The sequence below is a fragment of the Aquarana catesbeiana genome, linkage group LG02, assembly GCF_042186555.1.
Source record: "Aquarana catesbeiana isolate 2022-GZ linkage group LG02, ASM4218655v1, whole genome shotgun sequence".
Lineage (NCBI taxonomy): Eukaryota > Metazoa > Chordata > Amphibia > Anura > Ranidae > Aquarana > Aquarana catesbeiana.
This window is the reverse complement of record NC_133325.1, coordinates 439,481,402-439,498,565: the sequence shown is the minus strand read 5'-3', so window position 1 is coordinate 439,498,565 and position 17,164 is coordinate 439,481,402. Positions and strand designations below refer to the sequence as shown.

The window sequence follows — 17,164 nt, the reverse complement described above, 5'->3', positions numbered from 1 at the left end:
GTTTTTATTCTTAAAAGTCATATAAGTGTGCCTTCATCAGTTATATTGTGGCCAACAGGTTATTAACCCAGTAATTGAAACGTAAAGGTGTCCACTATTGGCTCATAGATGGATTCCCAAACACATTCCAGATTTTATTTTTTAAAGGTTAATATCACAACTTAAAACACAATATTATACATGTGCTACTCTTTTACAGTATAATGGTGTGAAAATAGTTTTCTTTTCAAGAATATATGCCGCATAGAGTGCATAAGTTACTGACAGGTTATTAAAAAAAAAAAACAACTTCTGGAGGTTGTCTTTTTCTGCAGCGGCTTTTATCTAGCCGCAAACCCAACACTTGGCTATTTCTCTGAGATTATTTCATTAGTTGTAATTTAACCCCCCCCCCCAAAAAAAAATTATATTATTTGGCTTAATCACTATATGATGCATAAAGCTTTTTTTGCACATGAAACTCATTTCAAATAGGACTTGTTTTATTTTTTAGGTTTACTATACTGAAATCATATAGTGAACACTGTCTCTGCAAAAACAAATAAAGAAAATATTGTGAGGAACTAACAAAACAATACTTTAACCAGGTGTCTAAATGGATTTAATTTTGATTTGGGCTTTAGAAATTGCTTGTAAAGTGTGTCCTTTACACCACCTGCCCCAGCGCTGAAAAGACAAAGGGAAAAAAAATTGCTTTCTGGGTATGGTTTTCCTTTGTCAGTTATAAAAGACCTATAAAATGCATTGTCGATGATAAAATCTATTTCATAAAGTGAAGATCCATTGGAGTACGGTGTAACTGCAAATAGATTTTCCTGCTTTGAGACCTGACATTGACAAAACTGTAGTGTAGTACTTTGTTTTTGCTGACTTATTAAAACAGGGAAAAAAAAAAAAAAATATATATATATATATATATATATATATATATATATATATATATATACCATATCTCTTATCAGTAAGACCAGGAGATGTTAACCCTTTAGTACCTCTTTAAGTACTTCTTAAAGGTAGAATATGTAAAATGCATATCTTATTGAAATTAATGAAAACTCACCATGCTGTAAAACATATATATGCTAAGTATTCACTTTCTAAAGTTAAAACATACAAGTGTATACATCTAGAGGAATAAAATCTCTTATTAGGAAAATCAAGAATGATTTCCTAACTCTTAGGAAAGTAGATTACACCCTTATTACTTTGCAGGCCTTGATAGAAATGAAAGCTGTGGATAGATTTCAAATATAAACCTTTTATACTTCAAATTTCCATCGTCACAGACCGTGTGAGTATAGGTGGAAGAGTCCTATTTCAATACTCAGTGAAATGCAGCTGTTAACCTAATTTAGTATAGTCTGTCCTTGGGGAGCCAAGAGATTAGTGGACCCCCAAGGTCAATAAATGAAGAGACAGCACAGTCTATAACCTTAACAGGATTTTTTTTTTTTTTTACTGGGAAGCTCCCTACATACCCTTTTGGCTGGCCGTGGATGAATAACATAAAGTTAATTTGCTATGAAGGGAGAAACAACTGCATGACTTATCACAGACTATCACAGTTTTCAGGAAGCACAACACAAAGCCAAAGACAGCACAGAAAGAAAAATTCACAGCTGATCTGAAGCATCACTGAAGACAATAGGTGAAAACATTGCCACTTTGTTTCAAAACTAGACATCTGTTCATAGAACGCTATGACAGTATCTCAAAGCTCAAACTACAGCGCTTGCTTTGTGCACTCAAAAGCCTTACCCTTTCAATGCCGAATTCCCTTGCAGGGAATAACAAATGGTGTTTCAAAATTAGCAACTTTTTAATAAAGTACTGTTTTAAATGGTGCAAACAAGACTGTCAGCATCAGCAGGCACGCTGTATGATTCCACCTGCATGCAGATCTATGGGCACAGTCGCAGCCTATATATGTGTCCTTAGGGACAGCTAAAATAAACTGCAGTGAAGGACTGATAAAGCTAGGCAGGTGGACACAGATGTCATCAAAATGTAGACTCTGGACAGTTGGGAAACCCAGACAGTTGGTGTCCCCTTATAAGTCGTCTGTTTCAATCCAGAGTTTGCAGCGAACAATCTCAAAGACGTTCCTTCAGAGGGAATCACGCAGTTAACCCTTTCAGTAAAACAGGGAACAACACAGCTTGACATTTTACTGCTGCATCCCCCTGGCACACAAGGTTGGTAAAGGTGTAAGCGAAAGAAGAATTGCAGGCACTTACCTATGCGAATAACGTGTGGCATTCCTTGACAGTCCTGAAGCCAGACGATGTAGCAGAACAAAACTGCCCAGTATTTTAAAACCATACTCCAAAAAGAGAGCCAGTAATGTGTCATTGTTAGAAACAAAATCCCCACGAAGTTTAGTTAATATGGGATTCCCTGGGACTTCCTTGGCGGTTTTAAGATTCCAGTGATAGCCCAAGACAGTCACAGTTGAATGCCTCTGCACTGCACATGTTAGCAGACTATCCCCAAGCCCCAGCAGCTGAAATCAAAGGTTAGAAGATGCTTCTACTAACCACAAAAAAAAAGCTTCTTCTTCATTTACATGTGTAGTACTGGTCTCTCCAGTCCCATTCACCTGCTGGAGACTAGATGCTTAGATGCAGTCCTCATTGATGCTATCAACTGGTCCTTAGCAAAGCTGTGGAGTGGAATCCCAGACATAGGAAATCAGGAGCTCCCTGGGGCTTATGGAGAAGGAAAGACAGATGCAGCAAGAGCCATCCTGCAGCTGAAGGAAAAAAAATGTATATTCCTTTCTCTGGCTTCAGAGATTTAGCAGTGAGAGAGAATTGGACTGACAAAAGCACACACACTCAGGCAGCCTGCCTGCTCCACATGCAAAGCAGCTACCATCTCATGACTGTGATTTGTTCAGTGGGTGAATACAATTCATTGCACTTGTGTGTAGTCTTTAGGAGTGGATGGGTGGACTGCAAATACAAACGACAGGGTAATACTGGATTGCAAATGGTAGCTTGGACCTTCAGAAAATGGGTGTCTGTAGTGAATTCATACAGGACAGTTTTCCATGCCCCCTCCCTTTTCCTAGGAAGCTACTTGCTTGAAGTGGGTAAGGTGCCAGCTTCAGTTTAGCACTAATACTGCTTTTTTTTTCTTACACTGCTACCCAATGAAGGGACTTAAGCTTTGAGGGTACAAGGAAAGGTGTGGTTTAATGATTAGGGAGCTGATACTTTATCATCAGGACAGGGTTACTAAGTGATCTGTCTCACCATAAATAGCGTCATTAATGTTAATAACGTTCCAATGTTATATGACAGAAGGAATTGTTTAGGTTATGTGGCCCTCTTTCACATCTGCCTACAGAACAAACTCACAAATAGAATAACTTTAAATACCATGCATCAAATCACTGCTAAAGGATGATAATTACAAAGGGAAAGCATTATCAGTCAATTGAAACAATGACAGCAAAAAATAAAATGTGCAATGCATACATACTGTGCTCTGTAATTTGTTTTAAAACAAATGATGATAGTCATTCTGTTGAAGGTGTAGAAACTAGTTCATTATAATCGGAGACAGTTTTCCCTTGAGAGAAAAGGGAAAAAATAGAAGATTTATGTAGAAGTACAGTTCATTCAGTGGCTATTTTGAAACTTAAAGTGTGTTTTTTTCCCCTCTTGCTTCAAATGGAGATTCATGCAAAGCATTGTTTAAAGACTGAAGCTGGGGTTTAAACATATGTGTCATTCATATACACTAGCTGCAATTATTATTGTGATAAACAGTAGACAATGGAAAACTGGATATATATATAATATGCAAACAGCACCCGTTTTTAGATACATGAATCAAAGTTTAATGCAGCAAAAGGAAAAGAGGAACTCTGGTCAATATATAAATTTGGATATTGTTTTAAAAAGAAGAGCTGTTGAACTCATTAAGTATAACCCGTGAACACATTTACCTGCTATCCATGCAAAGCATCTGATAGACAGTACTGGATCAGACACCCCGTAAAATTTTGTGTTTGTCTTTTTGTGTTTGTCTTCTTCACTACACCTCATATGACTGGCACCAATGATTAGGGGTGGTTACTGCTGCATTCGTGGAACTAGGATTTTCTTAGTTCAGACCTGTTTGGTTATGACTTTATATAATGGAAAAATGGCCTCACACAGGAACAGAAATTCAGATCCACGAATGACTGGAGATCTGATAGAGACGTAGAAAAATAGTTTTCACAGAATTTTTTCCCCAAATTTAAATGGGGCTGTATTATATAGTCATAGCTTTGGTGGTATTTACACCAATGAAGATAGTGATGTTCATTTATCCCACAGGATCATTGCAAAATCCCTTTTAATCCGCATCCTCACTTAAAAATATACTATTTTGTGTTTACCATACAATTTGCAATGGTGGTATCCATTTTAAGTTAAAGGACACCACTTGCAATGGGAAAATAGAAGTCCAACCCAAGTGCAAGTCCTACACAAATGTGAACAGTGCTTTCTGGTTCTCTTACATATTGGATTATTGTTGCCCATTACCTTATTACAGAATGCCTTTTTTAAGCTATGTAAAATTGGCATCTTTTATTTCATATGTTATATATTTATAGATTCCACATCTCAAAACGTTGGCGACAACCTTAAAGGATAAGTTCACCTTTTGTAACATGTTACATGTTACAGGGCTAAAAAGCCAGGCCTTAAGGGTTACTTGCCACCAGTTGCCCCACCCAACCCCTACCATGCCCCGCCCCTAATCCTGCCCCTATACATGCCCTCATAAATTATCATGAATTTACACTTAAATGTTTTATGCAGAATTAAGTTACACAAAATAAATATTAACAACAACTTTATCACCCGTGCCCATCAATGCAGCCTCATCCATTCCCATCAATGCAGCGTGACCAGTGCCCACTAACGCAGCCTCACTCGTGTCCATCATTGCAGCCTCACCCATTCAGCCTCACCTGTGTCCTTCATTGCAGCCTCACCCATGCAGCCTCACTTGTGTCCATCATTGCAGCCTCAGCTGTGTCCATCATTGCAGCCTCACCAGTGCAGCCTCACCTGTGTCCATCATTGCAGCCTCACCCATGCAGCCTCACCTGTGTCCATCATTGCAGCCTCACCCATGCAGCCTCACCTGTGTCCATCATTGCAGCCTCACCAGTGCAGCCTCACCTGTGTCCATCATTGCAGTCTCACCCATGCAGCCTCACCTGTGTCCATCATTGCAGCCTCACCAGTGCAGCCTCACCGGTGTCCATCATTGCAGCCTCACCTGTGTCCATCATGCAGCCTCACCAGTGCAGCCTCACCAGTGCAGCCTCACCTGTGTCCATCATGCAACCTCCCCAGTGCAGCCTCACCTGTGTCCATCATGCAGACTCACCTGTGCAGAGGGGGTGGCCGGTCATAATAGCGGAAGAGAGCGTGGAGGAAAAGGAGATCTGGCTTGATCACAGAGCGGGGTTTGCCCTCTGTAACAGCTTACATTACAATTGCAGTCCGAGCGCCGTCACACACAGCCCCACCCACCTGACCCCGCACCTGTGACAGACAGAATGCGCCCTGGCATAGGAACGTTCTGTCTGTCACAGGTGTGTGGTTAGGAGGGTGGGGCTGTGTGTGCCGGCATGGACTGCAATTGTAATGTAAGCTGTTACAGTGGGCAAACCCTGCTCTGTGATCAAGCCGGATCACTTCTTCCTCCATGCTTTCTTCCGCTATAATGATCCAGCTCCCCTCTGTTCCTCCACACTTTATTTCTCTGGGAGAATGGCTCCCATTCACCCCCCCTGATGGCAGTGCTCGCCCCCCCCCCACACCCAGGCAGCCCAGCTCCTCGCCAGACCTCATTTTCCACTCGCAAAATGCGAGTAGGCGAGTGGAAATTTTGAGGGCTGCGTGTTATACTCATATTCAGGGTGTAACATGTAACATGTTACAAATGTACCAGCCCCCACAACCCCCTCCCAAGTCCCCATTTCGACAGCCAGATGGGGATCTTATCCCCTGCTAGCTGTCCCAAACTTCGAAAAATGCGCCTGTGTCATTCAATCACAGTATTCTGTGAATGGGAAAACTACAAGTCCCGACATCTTTTGCAGCTGTCGGCTTGTAGTTCGTTGATCACTTGTAGTTTGTTGATCGCTCTTGGGCAGATACAGAGACAGTCTGAAGGACCATGGCATACACCCACGATCTGCTGATCATGGGTGCAATACTTTACAGGTCCCTAACAAAAAAAGTATCCTTAATCTAATCTCTAACACTAATTTTATATATGCCAACACAGCAATAAATAATATCACAGTGCAAATTCATGCCACCAATTTACATTGTGCCAAATTGTCAGCGCTAAAAACCTGTGCACCAAAATGAAATGCTTTTAGAAAAAAAACAGTAACAAAAGATGTTAGAGTTGAATATGAGACATGTTAGACCACTCCAGACAACCTTGAACCACCATTACTGCAGGCAAAGCTAGTGACCAGATAGGAAATGTTCATAAAGTAGCTTTTTGCTCTCCAAGATGGATGGTTAGGTAGCTAACATTGACTTCCAACTGATGTCTGTAAATAAACAGTAAGGCTACTTTCAGACTGGGGCGTTGGGGGCGTAGTTTTTTGCAGCCCTTTTCGGTCGCTAGCGGGACGCTTTTAACCCCCGCTAATGGGCGAAAAAGGGTTAAATGTGCCCGCAAATCTCCGCTGCAGTGGTGCTGTGCCGGCACTTCGGCGGCGATGCTCATTGATTTCAATGGGCAGTGGCACGCTGTAGACCGCTCCTACAGCGCCTCAAAGATGCGAATGGAAGGGCTTTTTTTGGTGTCCTGACAGTGCACCACTCTAATGTGAGAGCCCTCGGGTTTTCACACTGGAGTATCAGGAGAGGCTCTTTACAGGCGCTATTTAGGCACTATTTTTAGCACTATATCGCCTGTAAAGTGCCTCAATGTGAAAGCAGCCTAAGTAATATTTTATCTCTACAGTTATTTGATTTATATGGTGGAATCAGGTTAAATATCGACTCTAGCCAAAATGGATTCAGGGAGCTTACCTCTACCAAGGCTTTACTAATGTTTGGGGCCATGGCTAGTAGACCTCATTTACAGAATATCTGTGACAATCTAAATGAGGCTTTCTGGCAATGCTATAGAGCAAATGAAATAGGATTTATTTATGTTGGTTATTGGTAAATCATATTTCTTTGTACTCTTGACCTTCTACTAATTGTTTTACCATAGATATATGTCAACAGTTCTAGCAGTTTAGTCAGAATATGACCTGGATACAGAAGGAACTTTTCTTGCTTTTAGCAAAACTTTGAGAAATCTGAAATAATTATCTTAAAAACAATTGATTGGCAGTAAAGCTCTTGAATTTATGTGATGCCAATGGTATGTAGAAAGCCATAGCTTATCGCTGTCCCTATTCCTTCCTTAACTCAAATATATGCTTTTCCCATAAAGGGAAAAGCAACAGCTTTGCCCTATTGCCCCCAACCACACCTAGCAACACATGCTTATGTTTCATTTGCTTTTTCACCTTTTTGTTGAGCCATGAGAATGGAAGAAAATACCTGGTACATCCAGAAATTTAGGAGCATATGGTTCATTTCCTTTCCTCTCATGTGACCGAACTGGTACTTGGCCCAGGGCTGTAGTCCTCAGCCTTGTGAAATTTTTAATTAGAGTATCTCAAAGCTGATACAGAGCTTTCTCATCTTGTTCATGGTGGCTGAACTGATTGGTAAAGATCAAAAGAATGGTCAGTATGTGCTGTTGGGGGTGAGGTCATTAAAGCAAACTCATTGATTTGCCTTGCATGGACAAAGCTTGGGTTTGCTTCAAGACAAAGCGTAATGGTATGCCAATATCTTAACTTGAAGACTACCAGTGACCAAACAGAATTGAATTCTGGAAGTATCTTACTTTTTTCTACTATGGTGCTCTGTCCTATCGAATAAAAAATAAAGGACATTTAATTTTGCCTCCAGTGTAGCTAACACATCTGCGTCCTGCACTTCTCATTGGTGAATAGTTGAACTGCAATCTTTTGAACACTTTTGAAGCAACGCAGAGGTGTGTTGTATAAGTGGTTTAAGGCATACTGGTAAAGCAAGAGTTAAGAGTTTAAAAAAGAGCAATTAAAGTAATTTCCTCTACCCAGTATAGACCTGACAGCTTCTGGATGTGGCGTTTTGGCCACTGCAGCGTGAAACTTTTCAATTAAACTGTCAGTTTGGAGAAGAGAGAGATATCCCAACTCAGGCCACATTTCATATCAGCAATGCATGAGGATATAGCTGAAGCACTGATGGGCTGAGACAGCACACAGGGGATCTGAGGGCAGCTATTTATATCTATATCACTGTTATACAGTATCATATTAATCACAGATAATGGAGCATTGCATGCTCTGCTTAACTTGTTTCATTTGTGGATTATTAAAAAAAAGACACCATCTTACAAGACACATTGACAAACATGCAGACCAAAACAGAGATTCTGGTAGATTAAGGGAAAAACAAACTGTACAGCTGCCACAACTGCCACAGAAGACAACATTCAGACACTATTGAATGTACTTACACCTTTTCAAAGCAGTGGGAACAATAAAAGTTGATTCCTGATTGGTTGCTAAGTTATTGATGTTTGCCTTAGTAAAAGAACAAAATGAGTGTATGTGATAAAGAAATTATGCTGTCTTGAAAAATGAACCTAAGGGTTTATTTATAACAGCAAGAGAAAAGAAAGAATAAGGGTTTACTGACAGTAGCAAATATGATGTCAGCTTTATTTTTCCAGATTGTACTGAAAATATGACACCTGGTAGCAACTGGTAGTTATGGGCAAAACCTCCAGCATGTTTTTTTAATGAGTCCTACTTTATATTTATAAATGTTATCCTGTTCTGGTCTGTATGTAGGCATCCTGTATATATTTCTACACACATATACAATACATACCATATACAGTGCATTTATAGTAGAAACAAATTTCCCTTAGGACTTTTGTGATCTAAAATATTAGCTCTGGATTAAAATGTATCCCCTTTTATGTGCTGCAATCGACTTTCCACTTCAGATATAATCGGAGTGTTCTGTGCCTGCTAAAATTCCATAATTTAAAAATCAAGCCTCTAAAAAATAAAATAAAAAACATGTAATCTCCATTTGTGCTGCTGTAATAAGGAAAAGTACAATATCTTTTGAAATCCAAGCTACTTTCATTATTATTATTAAGGAATAGTGCAGGGTAAGAGTGGGGACAATAGACAAGGTATAGTAATCCATGGTAACCAATCAGAAATAATGTCTTAGCTGATTTGACTACAGTAAACAGAAATCATATCTAGTGAAGTAGGCTAACTGCATTTGCAGCTCGTCGTTGTTCTGACTTATGAAGGTAAACACATTTGGATACTTTTGGTTCCTCACTTTGTAGATTGTCCTTGCTCCTTATACTTATTGCTGAGCAAAGGCAAGATTGCATTGAATTCATAGCAGCTGTTACAATTGCAGGTCACTCTAGTCATAAAAGAAAGGGGCTAATTCTGATTGGTTGCTAGGGCTTATTGCACTTTTCACATCATCCTTGCACTTTGGACTGCCATTTTAAATAAGCATAATGGTGAAATATGTTTTTCTGCAAATAGAATGCTTCTAGGTGTTTCATCACAGCTTTAGGCCTATATTTCTCTTGCAGCATTTTATGGAGAGATTCTACCCTTCCTTCGCAGTGTCCATATTTTTTCCTGTACTGCCACTGACAGCCTCTGCCCTTCTGCTGAAAAAGCTACTAATCTGCAGAACATCTTCATAAAATTAGTACTGGTCTTTTCCCATTAACCTGAATTTATAGTTTAAACTACGGAAGAAAGATAAAAAGAGCTTTATCAGCTTGCGTTTTACTTATTTTAATGATTTCAGCTCCTTCCACCTCCTTTTTTGCAATAAAGGGATAGATAATGAGTGTGTCCCATGAACAGTGCCAATTGTAGCTATATTTTAACATTGTGTTCTTTGCAGATTATAGATCTGCTCGTGGTCACTTCGGTTTTAACGGTACCTATAGACCTTAGGTGGCAGTCATATCTTAGAAAACAGCAAGACTGAAGACCTTTCTTTGACCAAAAGCCTGTCATAGACATGTGTGCTTCAATCTCATGTCTGAAAGTGTGTGATCTGTAGATTCATGCTGATCACTGGACTGAAAAAGGGAAAATTTCCAACAGATCTAAAATTCTGCTCTGATGGTGGTGCCTGGAGCTAAATCACTCATATCCACAAGCATTTGTCATGCATTATGAATATAAATATCTTTCTTTTTACTCTGCAGATACATTGGCACTGTTCTTATGGTTGGGAAAAAAGATTTGCAGATAAAAAAATCCAACAAGAAGACCATTTTTTTCTGCTAATGAAGCATTGCCATAGTTGCCTTTACCCATGAATAACGCATAGCCATGCAAATCACCATGTGATTCCTTAAATTATTGAAAAAAATGGATGACAGTGATCTAAAGTTTGGAGTATTGGGTATCCTTAATACTCTCAGGTACTGAAAAGAACTTAAATAAACTAAGGCTTTATTCACTGACATTTTAATGAGTCACAGCCCATCTTTAGACACACACACATACATCTTTGACAGTGACAGGTAGGTAGAGATATCTGCTTGTCCTTGAACAATGCACTTCTGACTTCTGGAAATGCTTATTTTCACCACCCAGAGAGGTCGAAAAGATCTGAATTACTTGTGATTATGTGACTGTTAATGGCTATCTTCACTAATGTGGATATTTTCCAACCGATTCCCACTGTTCAATGCCAAGATAAAATAACTTGCTGTGGAGAGCTTTCATGACATGCACATTGCATGAAAAAGGAGCCTAGCAAGGTTTGATCTTGATTTAAACAGTGATCAGAAGCCTTTGTGCCTAGATACTGTACCAGCAATGTGCTGCCATCTGTCTACCTCAAAGACAAGCTAACTGAGTTCAAAACCAAATTTAAAGGCAGTGGATAATGGTAACCTAATTTTTATGGTGGGAGCTGCCACTGCTGCACTTATTTTTTGAGTAGTCGGCTGCAGGTCTGCCACTTAGAATCTGCACAAGAGGTGTTAGGAGACACCACTAATTCTTGTTCCGGATCAACTCACTAAGCCTTGCTGTACTTGCGGTTGGAAAATGGGATCAAAATAGATGATTGAACCGCATTTTTTATCACCCTCCTTAAGCTGCAAAGACAGCTTGATGGGGTTGGGTGCATGCAGCGACAACAAAGCTCTGCAACAAAAATTCTCCCCTTTGTTGTTTTTGATGGCAGTACTGCCCATACCCATGTGAATGACGTTCTGCCACAACCGTAAGTCAAGCGCTAGGCTTGCAGTTGTGGCATAGTATTCCCATACAAAAACTGCATTGGCCTCTAAGAAAAAAAAAAAACAGCCATTCAGCAGAATCACCTCCTGAATGCCTGTCAGCTGCCGCACCTGCAATGCTTGCTGAGAGGCAATGCACCACGGATCGCTCTTCAGTGACTAACATGTGTAAACAAGCCTTAAGTAGTGAAGCAAGAAGTATGACAGCTCAGATTTTATGTCCGTCTTAATATATACCTCTTAAGCAAGTAGAGGGTTTAATATCTGAACTAAAAGTTCAGTAATATTCATGTGTATTTCACTGCTGTGATAGCTAAATCTATAGAATGACATTACAATATATCACACGCATGAAAACATGACAGATGCTGAAGTGATATGTTTAAATTCCACAGTGGAAATCGAGGCTTAAGCTTTTCTACGATGCTATATTTCATCCTGTATGTATTTACACCGCTATATCAATCTTTGCATGGAATACAGTAGTCAGAAATATAGTGGATATCATTAGTAATATTACTTATTTCATGTCTCATGTGGGACTGCGACTGCATTCACGTTAACACATCCCTGGCAGCTGCGTCTAGAAAGAAAAGATTTTTAAGTCATGACTGCCCTCTACTGAGATAGATGCATGTGACTGCTAATGAATAGTGTGCATTATGAAGTGAAGTACCATTCCCAAGGTGATCGGATAAACAAGCAGCAAAGGATTAAGCTGGATTTTTGTAGTGCATATTTAAGTCTTTTGGTTGTAAAGGCTTAGAAATCAGCAGGTCATCATAACCAGAGTGTTTAACGGAATAAATAAAAAAAAAAATAAATAAAAGGATGGTGTTCTGATATGATTATTCATAAAGGTGATATTTAAGCTCCCTTGAAAGCACAACCTAGAGGTATGGGGCAGCAATAGAAGCACATTGATAATCAAATATTTAAAGTTATGCTTAGTGGGTTAATAACCTTCTTGGGGCTTGAATCATATGGTGCACTGTATTGAGAACAGGCAAATAGCTTCTGCTTGTGATGTTTCCTGCACAGACATATTTATAAGGGTGTATATTCTTTTCTTCTTCTTCTTCTTTTAGTGAGGGCCAAGAACAAAATTGAAACTGCCTATGTAACTTCTAGACACCTTGAGATTTAAAGCAGAACTCCAAGCACACATTTTATTACATATTTGTACAGGTGTTTCCACACCTTTAAATAATCTGTTGGTCTTACAGTGCACAGTTCTCTTGTATCTCAGATATCCAGCTTTCTTTGTTCAGTGAGGAGCCATCTGCCCCCCTCATATCCTGTTCACAAGACCAGTGGGTAATGTGCTCTCTATCCCCTCAGCCATCAGTCTTGTACAATACCCCCTGTGGTTTTTTGTAAAGGCAGGGGAGACATGATCACGCTGCTGCCCGCTGCGGTGGGTAGACCCAGGAGTCTCGGACTCCCAGTCTTATCCACCCACTGTGCTGTGTAATTGGATGGTCTGGCCACTGCTCTCCTGGTCTGTCCCACCTCCTATGACCAGACACTTCTCTGGCAGACCAGGATGTGCACAGCTCAGAGAAAGGGAGCCTTATCACATCAGCTTCCCATATTACACTGTGGGGAAACAATGTGCAATATACTGTCATAAAATGAGAGCAAATCAGGGCACAGTGAGTCTGAAGCCGCTGTGTAGCACACTTCAGATCAGTTGCACACACACCCACAGTCCCGCCCACACAAACGCTATATCCCAGGGCATGCTGGGATGTGTAGTCTCAATGAGCGGTGAAGAGAACTAATAGGAAGTGACATTGCAGCTTTTTTTTTTTATATAATTGTGATTTTTATTGAATTAATTTCAAAAGAAAACATTGTTACAAGTCATATAGGTATCTAAATCGTAACATGAGATATAAAGATACAAATGAAAAATATCCATGTATACAGAGCACAAGGGTGCTCTATATGCCATATCAGAAAATAAGAGCAACTCATAGGTATTGACAATTTAACAGAACAAAAAACAAATAAAAGCCACTAACAAATGTATGGTATATAAGTATAAGTAGGGTATTTCTAAGAGGGGGGGGGGCACTGGCCTCTACATAAAAATAGGTCTCAGGGTAGTATTCTATGACGTACTGGTTGGTAAGGGTATACCGTAATCCGATTGGTCCCAAGGATCCCATATTTTATTGAATTGAAGAACGCTATCATGGACTGAAGCCATCAAGTGTTCCATCCTCCATATTTCGGCTATCAGCTGCAAGAATCTGGACCAAGGAGGAGGTGTGTTTGATAACCAACATAATGGGATAAGCCTTTTGGCAGCTAGAAGTATGTATGAAATCAGCCTATTATTTTTTCTTTCTTTCTTTCTTTTCTTTAGAAATACCAGAAAAAGGAAGGCCCAAAAGGTAATGCAAGGGGTCTAGCGGACGAGACACATCCACCACCTTCTGTATTAATCGCATTACTTCATGCCAAAATTGCTGGATCATAGAGCATTGCCAGAAGATATGAAATAAAGAGGCAGTGTCAGTACCACAGCGCCAGCAATGTGCCGGGGCCGAGGGGTCATATTTATGAATAACTTCAGGAGTTTTATACCAAAACATGAGGATTTTAATGGACGTTTCCCTCTTGAGCATACATTTAGAGGACTTAAAAGTGGAAGACCATATCTTATCCCTCATCTGTAAGGTGATGGGTCTACCTATCAAATGAGTCCATCTCCTCATATATAGATGTGCAGTCTCAGTGGGAGGGGTTGACTCATGGAGGATATTATGTATAAATGAGATTAAATGAAGTTGTTGTGACCCGTGGGCGCACAAATACTCAGGGGTGGGTTTATCTAGGGTCAGGGATGGGGAGTGAGAATGAAAGAGGTGTCTGACCTGTAAATAGAAATAAAAAAGGTGGGCTGGGATTTTAAATTTCTCACGTAGAGTGTCAAAGGTGTGTAGTCTGCGTGTTATAGGATGAACTAGATTCCGGAGTTGAAACAGTGTTTATCCATGGAAGTACCCTACCCAGAGACAAGCTGTTTCGTATGGATGGGTTGAAGAGGACATTCATGAGAGGAGGACAAGGTGAGATAAGAGAGAAGGTCTTAAGGCACTTACGCCAGATAGCTAAGGTGAATTTCATTGGAGCAGTACACTGGTATTTGTAAATGGGATCTATGGAAGGGGAGGGAGTCCATACTAATGAGCATGGATGAACACACCTTTCTCAATAAGGGTCCAGTGATTAGGTGCCTGCAAGAAGGACCAGGATACAATAGCTCTTAGGTGTGAGGCATAGTAATATTTAACTATATCCAGTGCTCCCAAGCCCCTCCTAGATCTTTTGGCAAAAATCACCGAACTCGCTATGCAATGGGCTCTGTCATTCCAAATGAATTTTAGAAAAGTTCTTTGAATTTTCTTAAGCTGTGGGGTGGGGATAGCAACTGGTAATTTTTCAAAATGGTATAATAACCTAGGTAAAATGGACATTTTTAGCAGTTAATTCTGCCTAGAAAGGATATGGGAAGTTTTGTCCAAATTTGCAGGGATTTATTAATGTCCAGGAACAGGGAAGGATAATTTGCAGCATAAAGAGAGGAGTAGGAGGGGGTAAGAAGGACACCCAAGTACTTAAAGGAATTAGTGCATCACTTGTAAGGATAGGAATCTTTGAGCTGGGATAGCAAAGAATGTGGGATATGTATCGGAAGAGCTTCAGTTTTGGAGGTGTTAACCTTATAGCCCGAGATGACGCCAAAGGTGGAGAGTAAGTTGTGTAGTGAAGGAAGTGATAGGAGCGGGCTAGTGATCGTCACCAAAATATCATCTGTGAAGAGTGATAGTTTATACTCCCCCTGTCGCATCACCACCCCATGTATATCCGGGTGCATATGGATGGACTCGGCCAGGGGTTCCAAACACAAAATAAAAAGTAATGGTGATAGAGGACAGCCTGCCAAGTGCCATTTGTCATGGAGAAGCCAGGCGACAAGAAGGAGGACATCTGCACCTCAACCTGCACCACAGCGGAGGGAGGAGCCGGATGTGGGCGTCTAGTTGGGACCGATGCTAATCCTGGGATGCCTGGCGCCTCTCCTCCCGTGACCCTGGCCTCAGTCTAGACGCGGGCCATCCCCCCTGGGTTTCCCACAGGCTCCCCGACCTAGTACCTTCGCCCCCCCCTCGGACATCCCTGACCAAAGTCCGGCATTCTCTGGGCACGTTCGGAGCGAGTGAAGTGAGCGTCTGTCTCAGCTGCAAGGGAGACACGCTGAATTAAGCCCTCGTTGGGCGCGCCGACACTCCCTCAAGGCTGATCCTGTGATCTACTGTACCCTGCGATTAATGCCGATACTGGGCTCACAATCCCGCTCATCTCACCAACTCCTATCCGTCAGCTTCAGGGAGGCATGCGTGAAATGACCAGGGAGGCAGTGGAGGAGCGCAAAGCTGAAAACAAAACCCCAGATGAACGAGAGGTTGGTAATAAAGCCTGAGTCCATCAGATGGGGTAAGTGTTCCACACTAATTGTATATTGCAGTGATCCCCTTGCAGTGGTCCCGAGAAGAACCAGGAAGATTGACAGGTAGCTCTGCCTTTTTTATTACACCCTAAACAGATTAAAGGAATTCTGATTGCTTACCATCGAATGTGACGATGCACACAGCACATTATGTATATGCTGAAGTTTGACCATAGAGCCAAGCCAACTTAAGCCAACCTAAGACAGCTTATAGGCTGACGCACCCAATGAGAGCCTACTAGACTATGTGACTTGACGCCAATTTACATCTCATTTTCATACTCGCTCCCAGCCTGCCCTGATGCCAAACGTACAGAGACTTTGTGTATTCTCCCCCATTAGGAACCTATAGAAATACTTGCACTTTACCATGGCAAAAACACACTTATACCATATGTGCAAATTGAAACCAGTTATAAGGTCGACACGGCTTGTTCCATACGGGTACAGGAACTGAGCCCGAGAGGCCCCCCTGTATAGAGCAGATAAGCCCTTATTCTGTTGCCCATAACTCCACAGTGGGAAGTAGCTTTTGGAGTCTGCTGCGCGGCTTTAAAATCAACTGTGTAAACAGAATGGACAGTGTGATTGCAGCTTTTGACCGCTGAATAGACCTGAATAGTCCATTGAGTAATTTGGGTGCAAACTATATGTATAAGATCGGTGTTCCTGAGCTCAAATGGCCTAATAAAGAGGGATCTTATCGGGTCTTCCCGGACTTTTCCCATAGAGCTCCTTAATATCATACAATTTACACAGCCAATGGCACTTGTATAGTCCGCCAAGAGGCTAATAAGGGTGACCCCCTATCTTAGCTGGGGACCCCCCCCCAGTGGTTTGTCTATACACTATACCCACTATACACTCAGTAGGCTCTCCTAGAGCAGGGTTTAACAGGGGAGATCCTGCCCTTGATGGTTTCCGAAGGAGAGTGGGTAGAAGGGAGTAATTAGTGGGGGTATACAACCTTGGACAACCCTGAACAATCTTGTAAAATCAGGTCTCTATCTGAATTATAGTAGATAGGAAAACAAGAAAAAATAGGGGGAAATCAGGGAAGGGGGCCACAGCTAACCCTACTAGAACAAGTATAAGCCCGGGCGTCATTAGAAAATACGTGGTCCAAGATAGCGGCAAAGAAAGCCCAAGAAAGGCAACCGGGTCTAAAAGTAAAACCCCAGAGTGCCCACCCGAAATTAGTACGAGAAGACAGCTGGCTGAGATCGATAACCACATCGCAAGCAC

General features: G+C 41.2%; 1 protein-coding gene across 1 annotated transcript in view; it reads right to left on the bottom strand.

The window, feature by feature from the left end:
- GRIK3 (glutamate ionotropic receptor kainate type subunit 3) overlaps positions 1-2,987 on the bottom strand; it is a 929,711-nt gene extending 926,724 nt beyond the window's left edge. Inside the window, exon 1 of the mRNA XM_073615535.1 lies at positions 2,238-2,987. Coding sequence (XP_073471636.1) covers positions 2,238-2,352 — 115 coding nt within the window. The 5' untranslated portion in view covers positions 2,353-2,987. The remainder of the gene's footprint in view (positions 1-2,237) is intronic.
- Between the last annotated feature and the right edge of the window lie 14,177 nt (positions 2,988-17,164).